The sequence below is a fragment of the Galeopterus variegatus genome, unplaced genomic scaffold (genome assembly GCF_000696425.1).
Source record: "Galeopterus variegatus unplaced genomic scaffold, G_variegatus-3.0.2 Scaffold2953, whole genome shotgun sequence".
Lineage (NCBI taxonomy): Eukaryota > Metazoa > Chordata > Mammalia > Dermoptera > Cynocephalidae > Galeopterus > Galeopterus variegatus.
Window position 1 is genome coordinate 72,281 of NW_007729064.1, and position 14,252 is coordinate 86,532.

The window sequence follows — 14,252 nt, forward strand, 5'->3', positions numbered from 1 at the left end:
GCATTTCAGACTAAGATGTTGGAGGTGTGATTGTCCAGCTAACAGCAGGTGCAATCGGCTCGGCATCTTAGGGCCAAGGCCGCATCCCACATGGTGCCCGGGCAGCCATAGGCTGGAGCAGCTTGCGGCTGTGAGCTTACAAAAGGTAAAAAGCGTGTCTCTTACGGTGTGTGGTGATCTCATAGGGCGAGTTGAGTCTGGCGTCTCCGCAGGGCGAGGTGCTCACGTAGAGGTGAAAAAGAAGGTTTTCCCGCAGCCTGTAGCCTCCCTCCTTCAGCCGCACGAATATCGACCGCTCCACATCCTCCCGCCGCTTGCTGGGGTCACAAAGAGGTGCCAGGTTGTTAGTCACAAGCCAATCCAGAAATGTCCCAGCCAGGTGCATGCTTTGATCCCGTGTGGCAGCATTGTGCCCCAATATTCTCCTCTTTCACACTGCCTACCATGTGTTCTCCTTGCACAGACACATCTAGGATTGGTGGCAACGGAACCACTGAACACACACACAGCCCCGCCCTCACCTGCCCCGATATGCACGTCCACGTTTTCTCTGCTGCTGTCCTGTCTACATGTCTACAAAGCTGCCACCCTGCCGATGCGCAAGCAAGTGCTCCCCATGCAGGATCTCGCAGGGGACTGTGCCTGCTGGCACCCTGGTGGGCAAGGTGTGTGCATTAAAAGGAGAAAAGGAGCTTCGAGAAGGGGCTGNGGCACCCTGGTGGGCAAGGTGTGTGCATTAAAAGGAGAAAAGGAGCTTCGAGAAGGGGCTGGGCCTGGCTGCAGCGTGACAAGGTGGGAGAGCACATGGCGAGGAACCTGCTCATCTCTGTCTGAGCCATGGCTAGGGAGATCCAGAAAGACATGTGTCCTGATCTGGGAGGGATATGGGACTTTTGCCTATGGACCCCTCCCCCAGCCATTACACTCAACCTTGAGGGGTTCCCTCTCTCTGGTGAGAGGCCCCCAGTGGGAGTCACCCTTGCCAGGCCGTGTCTCCTCTCCCGCGTTTCATCCCCTGGTCCTGGCAGTCCACTTTCACTGGCCTGCTGGGAGGCACGTCCACCCCACCGATGATGGATTCTGTTCGGTGGGGCCCTGAGGTCTGGCAGGCAGTGGCACAGACATTTTCTCTGCAGGAGAGCTGGAGGTGCCCCAGCCTTGTGCTCTGCCTGGCTGCTCTGGCTGCCACCCCTGTTCTGCCCAGGCACCCTGCCTCCTCTTTGGGCCCCAGTGCCCGGGCTCGTCCCTGGGACGCTGAGCACAGAGCCTGTGCTGGAGCCGCACTCCTTTCTGCTGGTGTTTCATGGCCATGGCCGGCACCCCCTTGCCGGGAAGTCTGAATCCCTCCCAGCAGGAGACTCTGCACCCGGCTTGCAGCCAGCTCCTCGTACATGGCACAGTTGCCTTCTGTGACACACAGAAGGGCTGAAGGTGCTTGGAGATATTTCCAGTTGAGAGGGAGATATCTAGGAGTAACCCCTCCCCACGTTTAGAGAGATTTCCAACCCCTTCCCCTACATCCGACTCCAGCAGCAACTCCAGGCCTCCTGGGGCTGATGTGGGCCACGCCAGGCTGCCAGCTGCACAGAGGCACAGATAAAAATCACCTGAGGGTGTCAAGGTGTCGCCTTTACTTGAGTGTGTTTGCCACATTGTGTGTCTTCAGCACATGCTGATGGGCATGAATCAGTCCCTCACCAGGGCCCCCGAAATCCCAGGATCAGTGGATTTGAGGAAGGCTGATTCAGCAGGTAAGAAAGGATGGCTGCAAGGTGTGGGGAAGGAGTGTCTGCAAAGAGACCTGTGCCCATCCTACAGCTCAGCCAGGAGTGCGACCGAGGCGTCACATGCTCTGATCCACCTGCATTCCGGCTCCTGTGTAATGTGACTTAGAGAAATGCCAGAGCAGACAGCCACAAGAACACAGGAAATTCCAACACTGGGGCACATTTCTCAGGTCTCAGCAGCTTCTTCATCCTAGAACACCTCTGTTAGAACGCACCTGCGCCTGCAGAGGAACATCTCGAAACCTACCATCAGCCACCTGTGACACACTGCCCGAGGAAAGGTCTAGAGAGGGAACACACTCGAGAATATGGGGTGCAGGAGGACTGAGGCCAGGAGGATGGAGCTGGAAGACATTGAGCACCAAAGTCAAACTGTCCGTGTGTCCAAGGGGCTGAGAGCTGCTTGCCTGGGACCTGCCCAGTGAAAACTGAGCCTGTGGCTGGGGACCAGTCCTGGGGACAGGGACAAAGTGGCACCTGCCTGGGCCTGGCATCTGAGAGGCAGCCCTGCAGTCTCGCAGAAGCCCTGAGCTCTGTAAGAAGTTTCCTCAGCTGAGGAATCCTCAAAAGAGGACAGAGGAGGGAGAAACCCTGCACTGCGGGTCCCCTTTGAGATGGACAGAGTTTCATCAAAGTCGAGCAGAGACGTCGACTTCAACCTAGCACCTGCCCACGGCTGAAATGAAGGTTTACCTGGGAGTAGTGGCATTGACCCAGTGGCCCCCACTTTGTCACTGAACACAGGTCTAAGTTCAAGTGCGACATGGGTTTCAGAGGGAGCAACAGCCCCATCTCCCAAGAGACGGTGGGTACCATATTTTTTTCCCCTATCTTTCTTTCTTAAACATAAGGCTAGTTCTGGGCTTAATAACTGGAGGGTGGTGGTGAGAAGGGTATCACCTTCCTTCAAACCCATAGTAAGGGGAACTATTTAGGCCACGCTGGGTGGGCTACTCCCTCTGGGGGACATCCTGGTGCTCCTCTAGCTGGCCCGAGAGTTGGGTCGTCTCCTTGTCTCTCTGGTCTTTCGAGTTTGAGCAGCTGGCTGGGGACACAGCTTGACTGCACCTCGACGGCCTGTGAAATGGAGGGGGCTGTGCCCCACGGTCTCCCCGACCCTCGAGGCATCTGGGCCTTGTAAAGGAAGCTGTTTGTAGGGTGCTGTCGCCGTAGTGAAGTGTCACCCTTAGTAATCCCCTGAATGTTTCAATGGAAAGGATCACCAAATGGATGAGCTGGGATGGGGCGCGTCCCCGCATGTCTGTGCATGTGGGCACGCATGTGGGTGTGTGTGTAACTTGGAGGCAGGCAGGGTGTTTCCTGGAGAGACAGGAATAATGAGGGAGATGCCTGGAATTTCAACACTTTACTGGCCCGTGTGGTGACACTGTGTGGCTGGCAGGAGGCCTCCGGCCTGGGTGAGAGTGGATGCCCTGTGGCTGTGGCTGCCTGCGTGTGCAGGAGATGGCAGGATGAAAGGGATCACACACCCTGAGCTGGGCCCTCCTCCTCCCTGGCCGCTCAGCGCAGTGGTGTGTAAACACACCCATCACAGAGCCGAGCCCCCCAGACCCCCCACTCCGACATGGCCGTTACCTCAGGTGCAGCTCCAGCTGGGCATAGAGGAAGTGAAGAAACGCCCTCCGCACTGCCACCTCGGCATGGCAGTCATTGACCACCAGCCCCTGGTCACTGATGTGCTCGCCGCTGATGCACTTGGTCCCCGAGGACAGGGCAATGACCTGTGCTTGCCTGGTGTCCAGGCCTGGGGACACAGAGAGTGGTCAGAACAGCATGGCTTCCTGTCCCCCATCTGACGGTCTGCCGACTCCCATGAACATGCATGTCGGTGTTTACCTAGACAGCCAGCCACTGGTAAACCAGGAATCTGCTCTGAACAAGGCCAGCTAGATTCCTATAGCCTCGGGAGGCCTGGAATGGAGTGGCAGCCACGTCTCCACTTTCTGTGATTGTTATCACAAGACTTTTTTAAGCCTGAAAACCAGACCTACTGACTCCTGAAGAGGNGTGATTGTTATCACAAGACTTTTTTAAGCCTGAAAACCAGACCTACTGACTCCTGAAGAGGCTATGTATTAACTTAGTGCTGTGGGTCAAATGTGTCCCCCCAAAGTTCACATGCTGGAAACTTGACACCCACTGTAACAGTGGTGTGATTGTTATCACAAGACTTTTTTAAGCCTGAAAACCAGACCTACTGACTCCTGAAGAGGATATGTATTAACTTAGTGCTGTGGGTCAAATGTGTCCCCCCAAAGTTCACATGCTGGAAACTTGACACCCACTGTAACAGTGCTAACAGGTTGGGAAATCCAGTTATGGTATTTGAAAGGTGGTGCCTTTAAGAGGTGATTAGATTGTGAGGACTGTGCCCTTGAGAATGGATTGATCCATTCATAGATGGGCGTGGTTCTGAAGGCTTTACGTGGAGAGCAAGTGAGCAGGTCAGCTCTCTCTTGCTCAAGCCCACTCTTGCCATGTGACACCCTGATCGACATGGGACCCTGTGGAGAGCCCCCACCCAGAAGAAGACCCTCACCAGATGTGTCCCCCGGACTGTGGACATCCCAGACTCCAAAACTGTAAGAAATAAATTTGGTTCCTTTATAAGTTATCCAGCTTCAGGTATTCTCTTATAAACAACAGAAATGAACTAATACACTTAGGAATGCTAAAAGTGTGTCTCATGATCTCATTTATACATCTGTACCTGGATGTAACCAACAACTAGTTGTCAGGCTATGTGATACCATGTAACCAATGGAAACCTGATGTACTGATTAAGGGCCTGTCCCTTCTCTTCCCTTTCTTCTCCCCTCCTGTGATTACAAAAATACTGGAATTTGGTCTGCAAATCAGAACTTATGATTGAGGACCTCTTGAATCTATGTCTTCCAGGCTGTGGTCACACATATTGGCTCAAATAAACTCTCTGATACTTTGTCAGTGACTTGGGATCTTTTTCTGGGTTGGTATCACATGGCTGACATGCACTGTACAGTTTGCTGTGTCGTGGCGATGTGTGACTGACAGATCCTAGAGGGTCTTGCCTTCTCTATGGTGTGGCTTTTATGACCACCAGGAAGCAGCTGGGCTGAAAGTTCTCATTCTGAGAACTGCACTGACTTCCTAAGACTAAGGTCAACACGGTTGCCATTGGGTTTTGCCCAGATGGCTGTGTGTGGGGTGCCAACTGTGTATCTGATAGAAATGAGGACTTTGTACTTCCCCAGCTTTGTGTAGTAAAGTCCTGGAAAAAGATGGGTAACACAGAGACAGGGTGGTGACCTGCCACCAAAATGACATGGGGTGCCACCAAGATCTAGGAATGACATACGCCACCTCCAAGCCTGGCCCTGGAGGGAGAGGGAGAGGTACAGCCTCCTGGTGTCCTGCTGAGATTCTGAAGGGGGAGAGGAAAGGCCCTCAGCTGTGTGAGCCATAATTTCCCAACTCTCCCCAGACATTCCGCCACCTGCCCCTTGTCCTCTGAGTTGACAGTCTCACCTTCCTGCATTTAAGATCTGCTGATGGGAAAGTGCTTTGTCCAGGAGGGGTGAGGGTGAATGGTGGCCCCAGGCCTGTGCCCCACCCTACAGACCTCGCTGTATTGCCACTCAGGCATCGCCTGAGACTCGGGGCGAGATCTGTGCACGTCCTGCACTGCTTTCTCCTTCCTGCAGAGGAGCAGAGCAGCCACTCAGAGCCCTGGGACCTGGGGGGCAGAGCCCTCTATGCCTTCTTCCCAAACATGACTCCCCAAGTCCTCCAGGATGCGGTGTCTGTTCCCTGGTTATGCTCCTGCCAGTGCAGAGACACCTGCCTTTCTAACTCCCACCTTCACGGGCTTTGCACTGAAGCTCGGCACACCTCGGAATCTGTAGGTGCCAGTGGTTTGGAACAGGTGGCAGTGTGACATCACGTGCACAGCACTTCAGAGCGCCTGTGAGCAGCGCAGCTGGGCCACAGGGCCCAACAAGCTCCATGTCCCTGCCCAGCCAGGACCACGGCCACAGGCTGAGGCTGGGCCCCCAGGCATCTGCTGGGGCCGTTCCCTGGGCAGTGAGGGGCCGTGCTCGGCAGACAAGTGACTGAGGTGATGGCCGGGGCAGGAGCTCCACATTGAGCTCGTGGCAACCCCAGGCCCGTGCATGGACTGGTGGCATTCCCAGGTCGTGCTTCAGGAGCGACGTGTCTGAGGATGTGTTTATGCTTTCTGAAGCTCACACCCGAGAACAACGTGGCAAATCAACGATGGCAGTGAAGGCAGCCGAGATTCTCACTCAACATCACAGGTTTTCTGTTCCCCTTGAAGAGCTGTAGGACCAGTAGGAGGGAGTTTACAGGCAGTGAAGCTTCCCATCTCTTCCAGAACTTTCCTTTTCTGAGAGCCAGCACATCCCTTGCCAATCTGTGGGGTGCAGAGGCAGGACCTGCCCTCTCCACAGTACTCTCCCTTCCTGGTCATTTCAGAGGTCACAAAGCAGCTATTTCTTAGGGTGTAGGAAACCTCAGAGAGGATGCATTTTCATGGATGTTTTTGGAGAACTAGGAAGCCAGGCGTCTGCTTGCTGCTGGCCGTGTGTCTAACCACCTGAAAGCTTCCATCAGCTCTACCTGGACTTGCTGAGCGCATGAGTGATTGCTATTGTCATTCAGATGCTCTTTATTCATGGTAAGAGTGAGTTTTGAGGTGGTTCTGAGTCTCTCTGAGTCCCGGGTTCCCACTGCCTGGAGACCCTCCCACCCCTCTGAGTGGCCCCAGTCTTCACCTCTTCTCCCAGCAGGAGCTGTGCTCACACCAGCACAGAGCTGACACGAGGCTCTGAGATTCACTTTCCACAGGGTAACGTTCACTCTGACCATTGTCCGAAGATGCTCACAGCAAAAGCAAGATCGAAAACAACACAAAAAACTCAAAACACCTCCAAACTCAATGTCCTTCAGTGTGATGTTGGTCACCTTTCCTAAGGAGATCTCAAAGCCACTCAGTTTATCCCTCCTCCTGCTCTGAGGATCTGGTGCAAATGTGCGTTTTCTCTTCTCTTAGATCATGGATTGCTCGAGGGTGGAAGCCAGAATTTCCACCAAACATTCTAAGAAGGGCCCCCCAGGGAGTCTGTGGAATCAGATAGATTGCCTGGGACGATCCAGCTGGTGTTGCTGGCTCAGTAACAAATCCCGTTTTCCTGGTGCTGTAATAACCAAAGTCCAGGGCCTGCTGCTGGCCCCACCAGCCCAGCATGCACTTTAGCAAACTGGGGTCTGGATTCATGCTGTGCATAGCCAGTACAGAGAGACCACTCAGCAGTGGATCATACCCCGGGCTGTGGAGTTCTCTCATAAATATTTGTACGGACCATTTCTCTAAAGAGGTGATACGCAAATTAAAGGCACACTAGCAGACTTTCCGTTTTCAGTAAAGGTTACTTCCCCAAATGCAGACCGTGCTGGGCACACCGCGGGAACGTCCTGCATACTCTTGCCTCTGGCTTGTACCTGTCCCTGTCCCCCAGAGAATGTGTTCTAATGCCTAAATGGCATCTGTCTCTCCCGCCCCCCACATAGTCTGGATCCTTCTTTGTGAGCTAAAAGGGGGAGCAGACAGGGAGACAGGGAGTGAGACGGGAGGGAAGAATGAGGCATGGGGGAGGGGGCGCTGAGGCAGACGTGGACGCATCTGGAGAGCTGTCCTGCTTTCCACTTGGAGTGAGACCCCGCGCAGGTGGCCCAGCTGTGTTGTCTCTGCCCGCACGAGCTCTGGCTGCTGGGGTCCCTGTCCCCCCAGCTTCCTCCCTTCCTGGGCAAAGCTGCCCCCTCTGCTCCCGTCGGCTCCTCCCGGTGGCTATTTCTGTGCCTGCTGTCCACACACGCCCCCTCCCCAGTGGGATTGGGCTGCCCGGTGACCTCAGGAAAGGAGGCCACTCACCTTCCTACATTTGCTTGCCAAGTCGGCAGCTACACCACTTTAATAAAAGCAAAAACAGAATATACCAAACCCCTGTGTTTTCTTCCCCAGGAAAAGTTTAAAAGCAGCCGTAGCCGCAGCTGCTGTCCCTCCTCGTCACTGAGCCACCCTGGTGACCGCCTGTAGCTGGGGGTCCCAGGGGTGCAGCTGAGGATCATTTGCTGGCAGGATCCAAAGCTGCAGGGAGCCAGGGCAAGCCAGCTGCTGCCACGACTCCGAGGGGCCACTTTCCAACTCAGATTATGAAGTGACACGTGGGTCATTGAGTGACAGTTAATGGGGAGCTGTTTTGGTGGAGAAATCAGACTCCAGCTTCGTGAACGCAGGTATTTAGGGTAGTGGAAGATGGCATTTATGATGTGTCAGCGTTCAGACGTTGGTTCTCATGTAGTCTCACTCTGGGGACAGTGCTGCTGCTCTCGAGGCCCCAGCCCGATTCTCCTCTGTGGATCCTGTGGAAATTAGAGCCGTAGAAAAAGAAAACTTCTTCCTCTTCACCCTCATTACCCCCAGCCCTGCTGGCTCCAGGCTCTGCTGTGCTGGATGTAATCACGTGGTTCTAGAAATGCTCTGTTCGCTCATCCCGTGTCTTCAATCCGTGCCTGTGCGCCAGCGCCATGCTACGTAATGGGAGATACAGAGAGACTTCAGAGGCGGGCCTGTCCCTCTGCATGTATTCTGGGAGATGGCACAAGGACAGAAATGTCTAGGAATGAGCTGTCATATGACAAATATCATGCAAGTGTGACACACAGCAGCCATGAGAATGAGAGAGAGAGAGGCATACGGGGAAGCTTCTGGAAGAAATATGGTGTGGGGTGCGTGGGCTGGCGGGCACCCAGGTAGAGTGAACGCCGTGGGAAAGGTACAGGGGGAAGGCACAGGAAATCTGTGGGATGATGAAAAGCCCGTTTTGGGGCAGTGGGAGGTGTGTATGGAAAACGGCAGGAATGAAGCTTGGGAGGTGGGTGGAATTAATTACAGAGGGTCTCAAATGCGGCCATAAAGATTTTCCATCTTATTTAATAGACATGGGAGTTGTTTAATAATTTTTTTCCCCCTTTTTGTCTTTTTTCATGACCGGCAACAGATTGCAACCCTCAGCGTCGCACCCGCACTGGACTGGGACTGGCCACGGGATCGCAACCCTCGGTGTTGCTCCCGCCCCTCGCTCAGCCAGTGAGCGGCCGGTCTGTATGTGGGATCCGAACCCTCGGCGGGAGCGCCGCCGCGCTTCCCAAGCGGCGCACTATAGCAGTGCGCCACCGGGCCGGCCCGTTTAATAATTTTTAAGAAGGACAGCGTCACTGTCTGTAAGTGAGAGCTGTGTAGAGGGGTTGGGTGGAAGGAGAGGGGCTGGGGCAGTGGTGAGAGGACACTGTGCACTGTGTCGTGAGGACTCAGGAGAGCCACCGGGAAGGCACAGGGGAGGGGCTCAAACAGGACTGGTAAATTAATGTAGAGGAGGAGGGGGAGGGAGAAGTAAAAATGTACCATCAAGTATTACATATTAAAAATGAAAAATATAAAGATTTTTATGTAGACCAGCCACATTCAGGGCTGACAATTTTAATTTTGGGGAAAGGAGAGGACAGACGTTTTGCCACTATCTCTGCCCTCAAAGCCTGTCCAGGGTGAGTTGGTGGCACTACTCTATTTTATGACTCAGAAATTAGAGCCCAGTTGCAATTGAAAAAATATAAGAAAAAAAGTATTGAAAACAAAAAGTTTACTAACTAGCATTTAAGTAAGAAAGTTTTCTTGAGTCTCCTGTCACATGGTTCCAGTGTGAGGATATGAGATTATCACACTGGTGGCCATGAGTTCTGTAAGGTGTTCTCATATCATCAAATAAAGGCCACTCTTAATGCACTGAAGTAAAAATGGTTCTTCTGGTTTTGTGGACATTTGTCTTCATGTGTGAATCAATGGTATTTGGGGTGGTATAAATGGGCAGAAGCAGCCTGTTATTGCATGGAAATTTATTACATTCTTCTTCTCTGGCCACTTTGGTTTCCAACACAGTGACCCTCAATCTCTGGGGGTGGGGGTGAGTGGCCACTGCAGAGGGCCTCAGAACTGTACATGCACCAATAATACTTGCAGACTCGATGGTAATGCTTTGTATAAGCCTGGTGTCTCAGGTGAGGCCACCTAGAAGGTGAGGCTGAGCTGGGGCTCTGCAGGCCGTGATTTGTGGAGTGAGTTGGGAAAGCAGGATGAGCACAGGGAGGACAAGACAAATGGCAGGTTCCTCTGAAGTCTAGTCTCGGGCCGACTGATAGAAAACTCCAGACTGTTAAGGACACCCAGAGTCGTTCTGCCTTGGGAAAGGTGCTGAGATTTCGTTCTGTGTCATCCTTAGCTGTGGGCGTTTCCGGGTGTGCTGGCTTCCACTGGCTGCGGCTGTGAGCTGCTCTCCTAGGACCCAGGGCCCAGGGAGAGATGGCTGCAGCACCAGTAGCATCTGCTCCAGTGTGTTGCCACCCTCCAAAGGATGCTGGTCAAGCCAATACAATGCAAACTTGTGTGTAAGCATCACTCCATACATAGTTGTTCGTCATCTCTTTTCTCATACATGGCTACTGAGAGCAAAACTAATATTCTGTAGGACAACATGAGAAATACTCATAGACGCTATAAACATACTAATTTATATAGAATAAATAGTAAAAGTGATCAAAGAACTCCTCCCCCCCTCCCCAAAGCACGATGCGCCGTTAGTTTTGTGGAATTCTACTGAATTGTTAAATAGCAGATGGTTTCAAGACCATTTAAAGAGTTCCAGAGCATATAAAGCTAAGGAGAACCTTCAAATTGTTGTTATTTTGAAATGCCTATATTATATATCCTCCTTACTGAGACTACACAAGAAAGAAAGCTAGAGAGGGCCCTCAGTTTTGAATATTAAAAAATTCTAAATAAGATTATAACTATCAAGTAGCAGAGGAAAAGAACAGTAAAATACTTAGCTATGAGGTGGGTTTTTTCCAGCGATGTGAAAATGGATTACACATAAAAACATTAAAACACAATACAAAAATATGATCATAGTCACAGACACTGAGAAGGCATATGACAAAATCAAATAACAACTTTTGATAAAAACTCAATAGAGTAGAGGGATTTTTTTCCAATGTGATTTTACACACACACACACACACACACACACACTCCTGCCTGATGGGGAAACACGAGGCATTTTTAGTACCACTCAGGAGTACACCAAGAATGACTCTATAATTCCATTATTTAACATCTGTTGAAGCATTGGCCAACATGACAAGAGAAAGAAATTAGAGGTACAGCAATTGGAAAGGAGCAGGTGACATAGCAGTGTCTGAACACGCTATGATTGTATGTGTGGAAACCTCAGGAGAATCCAGCAGCAATACTGCTAGAAACAATAAGAGTTCAATAAGGTGATAGGGTACGAAGTTAATATACAGAAATCAATAGTTTTCACATATACACACAACAACTAGAGAGAAGCTATAAAGGAAAAATGACTCATTTATAATAGCAGCTAACATGATATTACAAATAAATTTAACAAGAAATGAGCAAGAACTATAATGAATAACACTTTAAAACCCTCCTGAAGGACACCCACAGAATTTGAACAAAGATACACCACATTCTCTAAATTGATTTTTAAGGTTAATGCAATTTTAATAGAAACAGCAATAGTGCTTTGTTTTGGACTGAGACACCTGATTCAAAATGTAGCTTTTTCAAAAAAATTTATTTTTGAATCAGGCTACATGATTCTAAAGGGAAACCCAGAAAATTCTGAAAAGAAGTCTGATGCTGGGAGACAAACCATAGTAGGTATTGAGCAGGTTATAAAGGCTCAAAAACAAGTACCATGGTGCAGATGCATGAAGTGAGGCAAGCGGGACAAAGCAGAGAGTCCAGAAATCAACCCAGACACAGAGAGGAACTTAGTACAGGATAAAGGTAATAACATCTCAAATCACCATGGCAAAGAGAGACTGTTTTTTTTTTTTTTGTCTTTTATCTTTTTCCATGTCCGGCAACGGATTGCAACCCTCAGTGTTGCCCCCGTACCGGACCGGGGACCGGCAACGGGATTGCAACCCTCGGTGCTGCTCCCGCGCCTCGCTCAGCCAGTGAGCGGGAACCGGTCTGTACGTGGGATCCGAACCCTCGGGCGAGAGCGCCACCGCACTTCCCAAGTGGCGCACTTATCCAGTGCGCCACCGGGCTGGCCCAGAGAGAGACTGTTTAATTAATGGTATATAATAAGTTAAGAATCATCTGAAAAATAAAATCATGTCTTTATCTTACACCATGTACCAAGATAAATTCCAAATGGATCAAGATTTAGATATAAAAACATGAAAAACTGTATATAGACAGTTATGTATAATTCTGATAAGGGCTCAGAAGAAGAGAAGAGCTGTAGAGAAAGCTTCAGTCTTTGTAGAGATTATGTAAGTAGTCATGATCAGAATGTTTGTAGAAATATGAATGTAAAGGCCATTCTGGTGAAGTCTTAAATGGAAATGAGAAATACCTTATTGGAAACTGGAGTAAAGGCCATCCCTGCTATAAAGTGGTAAAGAACTTGGCTTANATGATTCTAAAGGGAAACCCAGAAAATTCTGAAAAGAAGTCTGATGCTGGGAGACAAACCATAGTAGGTATTGAGCAGGTTATAAAGGCTCAAAAACAAGTACCATGGTGCAGATGCATGAAGTGAGGCAAGCGGGACAAAGCAGAGAGTCCAGAAATCAACCCAGACACAGAGAGGAACTTAGTACAGGATAAAGGTAATAACATCTCAAATCACCATGGCAAAGAGAGACTGTTTAATTAATGGTATATAATAAGTTAAGAATCATCTGAAAAATAAAATCATGTCTTTATCTTACACCATGTACCAAGATAAATTCCAAATGGATCAAGATTTAGATATAAAAACATGAAAAACTGTATATAGACAGTTATGTATAATTCTGATAAGGGCTCAGAAGAAGAGAAGAGCTGTAGAGAAAGCTTCAGTCTTTGTAGAGATTATGTAAGTAGTCATGATCAGAATGTTTGTAGAAATATGAATGTAAAGGCCATTCTGGTGAAGTCTTAAATGGAAATGAGAAATACCTTATTGGAAACTGGAGTAAAGGCCATCCCTGCTATAAAGTGGTAAAGAACTTGGCTTAACTGTGTGTGTGTCCTACTGCTTTGTGGGTGGCAGAATTTAAGAGTGATAAAATAGGATATTTGGTGAAAAAAAAATCTAAGCTAAGTGTTGAGGAAGCTGCATGGCTTCTTTTAACTGCTTATATTTAAATTTGAAAAAGAGAGTAATGAGATAAAGAAAGGATTTATAATCATCAAAAGGGAAGCAGAATATAAAGATTTGGAAAATTCTCAGCCTGATCATGTAAGGAATAAAAAAGTGTGTTTAGGAGAGAAAACCATGGGCCGGCCCGGTGGCGCACTGGAGAGTGCATCACTTGGGAGCGCGGTGGCGCTCCCGCCGAGGATTCGGATCCCATGTGGAGACCGGTTCCCGCTCACTGGCTGAGCGCGGTGTGGGCGCAACACTGAGGGTTGCGATCCCGTTGCCGGTCCCCGGTACGGGCACGACACTGAGGATTGCGATCCTGTTACCAGTCAGTAAAAAAAGACAAAAAGGAAAAAAGGAGAGAAAACCAAGGGTGTGGCCAAATGGCCATTTTTTTTTTTTTTGGTTTCTGGTCATAAGGGGGATCTGAATCCTTGACCATGCCATAACCAACTGAGCTAACTGGCCAACCCCAAATGACCATTTGATAAGGAGATTAGTGTGAATAGAAGGAAGCCAGATGCCGTTTATCCAGATGACAGAACAATCCTGAAGGCATTTTGGAGATCCTTGAGACTGCTAGGCTCATCACAGACCCAGAGTATCAGGGCCTTGAGGGCAGAACTGTATCAAGGGAGGGGCCCAGGGTGACAGCACTGCCTCAAGTCTTTGCACCCCACATTCCATTGCAGTGCTACTTAGCCTCCCTTGTTGTGGCTCAAGTGGGCCCAGGTGAGGCTCAGATGCCCCCCTGGAGGGCATATGCCCTAAACCTTGGTGACATCTACATGGTGCTAAGTCTGCAGGTGCGCAGGAGGCATAAGCTGTGGAGGAATGGCTGCTTCCACCTAGATTTCGAAAGATGCCTCAGAGAGCCTCAGGGCCTAGATGGAGAACTGCTGCAGGGGTGGGCTGCTGCAGAGACCTCCAACTAGGGCAATGCCTAGTAGAGCGATGGAGTGGGGCTGTCCCTGAGACCCCAGAACTGCAGAGCCACCAGGATGCGGCCACAGCCTGTGAGAGCCACAGCATGGGCTGTGCCCAGCAAAGTCATGGGGAAGGGGCTGCTTGAGGCCCTGGGGGCCCAATCCCTACCCCAGTGTGTCTAGAAGGTGAGACATGGAGTCAAAGAAGATTACTTTTCAGCCTCAAGACTTAATGT

General features: G+C 50.3%; 1 protein-coding gene across 1 annotated transcript in view; it reads right to left on the bottom strand.

Annotated features, from left to right (window-relative positions):
- ADARB2 (adenosine deaminase, RNA-specific, B2 (non-functional)) overlaps positions 1-14,252 on the bottom strand; it is a gene marked incomplete at its 3' end in the record, with an annotated part of 183,823 nt that overhangs the window by 25,540 nt on the left and 144,031 nt on the right. Inside the window, 2 exon segments of the mRNA XM_008583522.1 lie at positions 166-317; positions 3,384-3,552. Of these exon segments, the coding sequence (XP_008581744.1) occupies positions 166-317; positions 3,384-3,552 (321 nt within the window).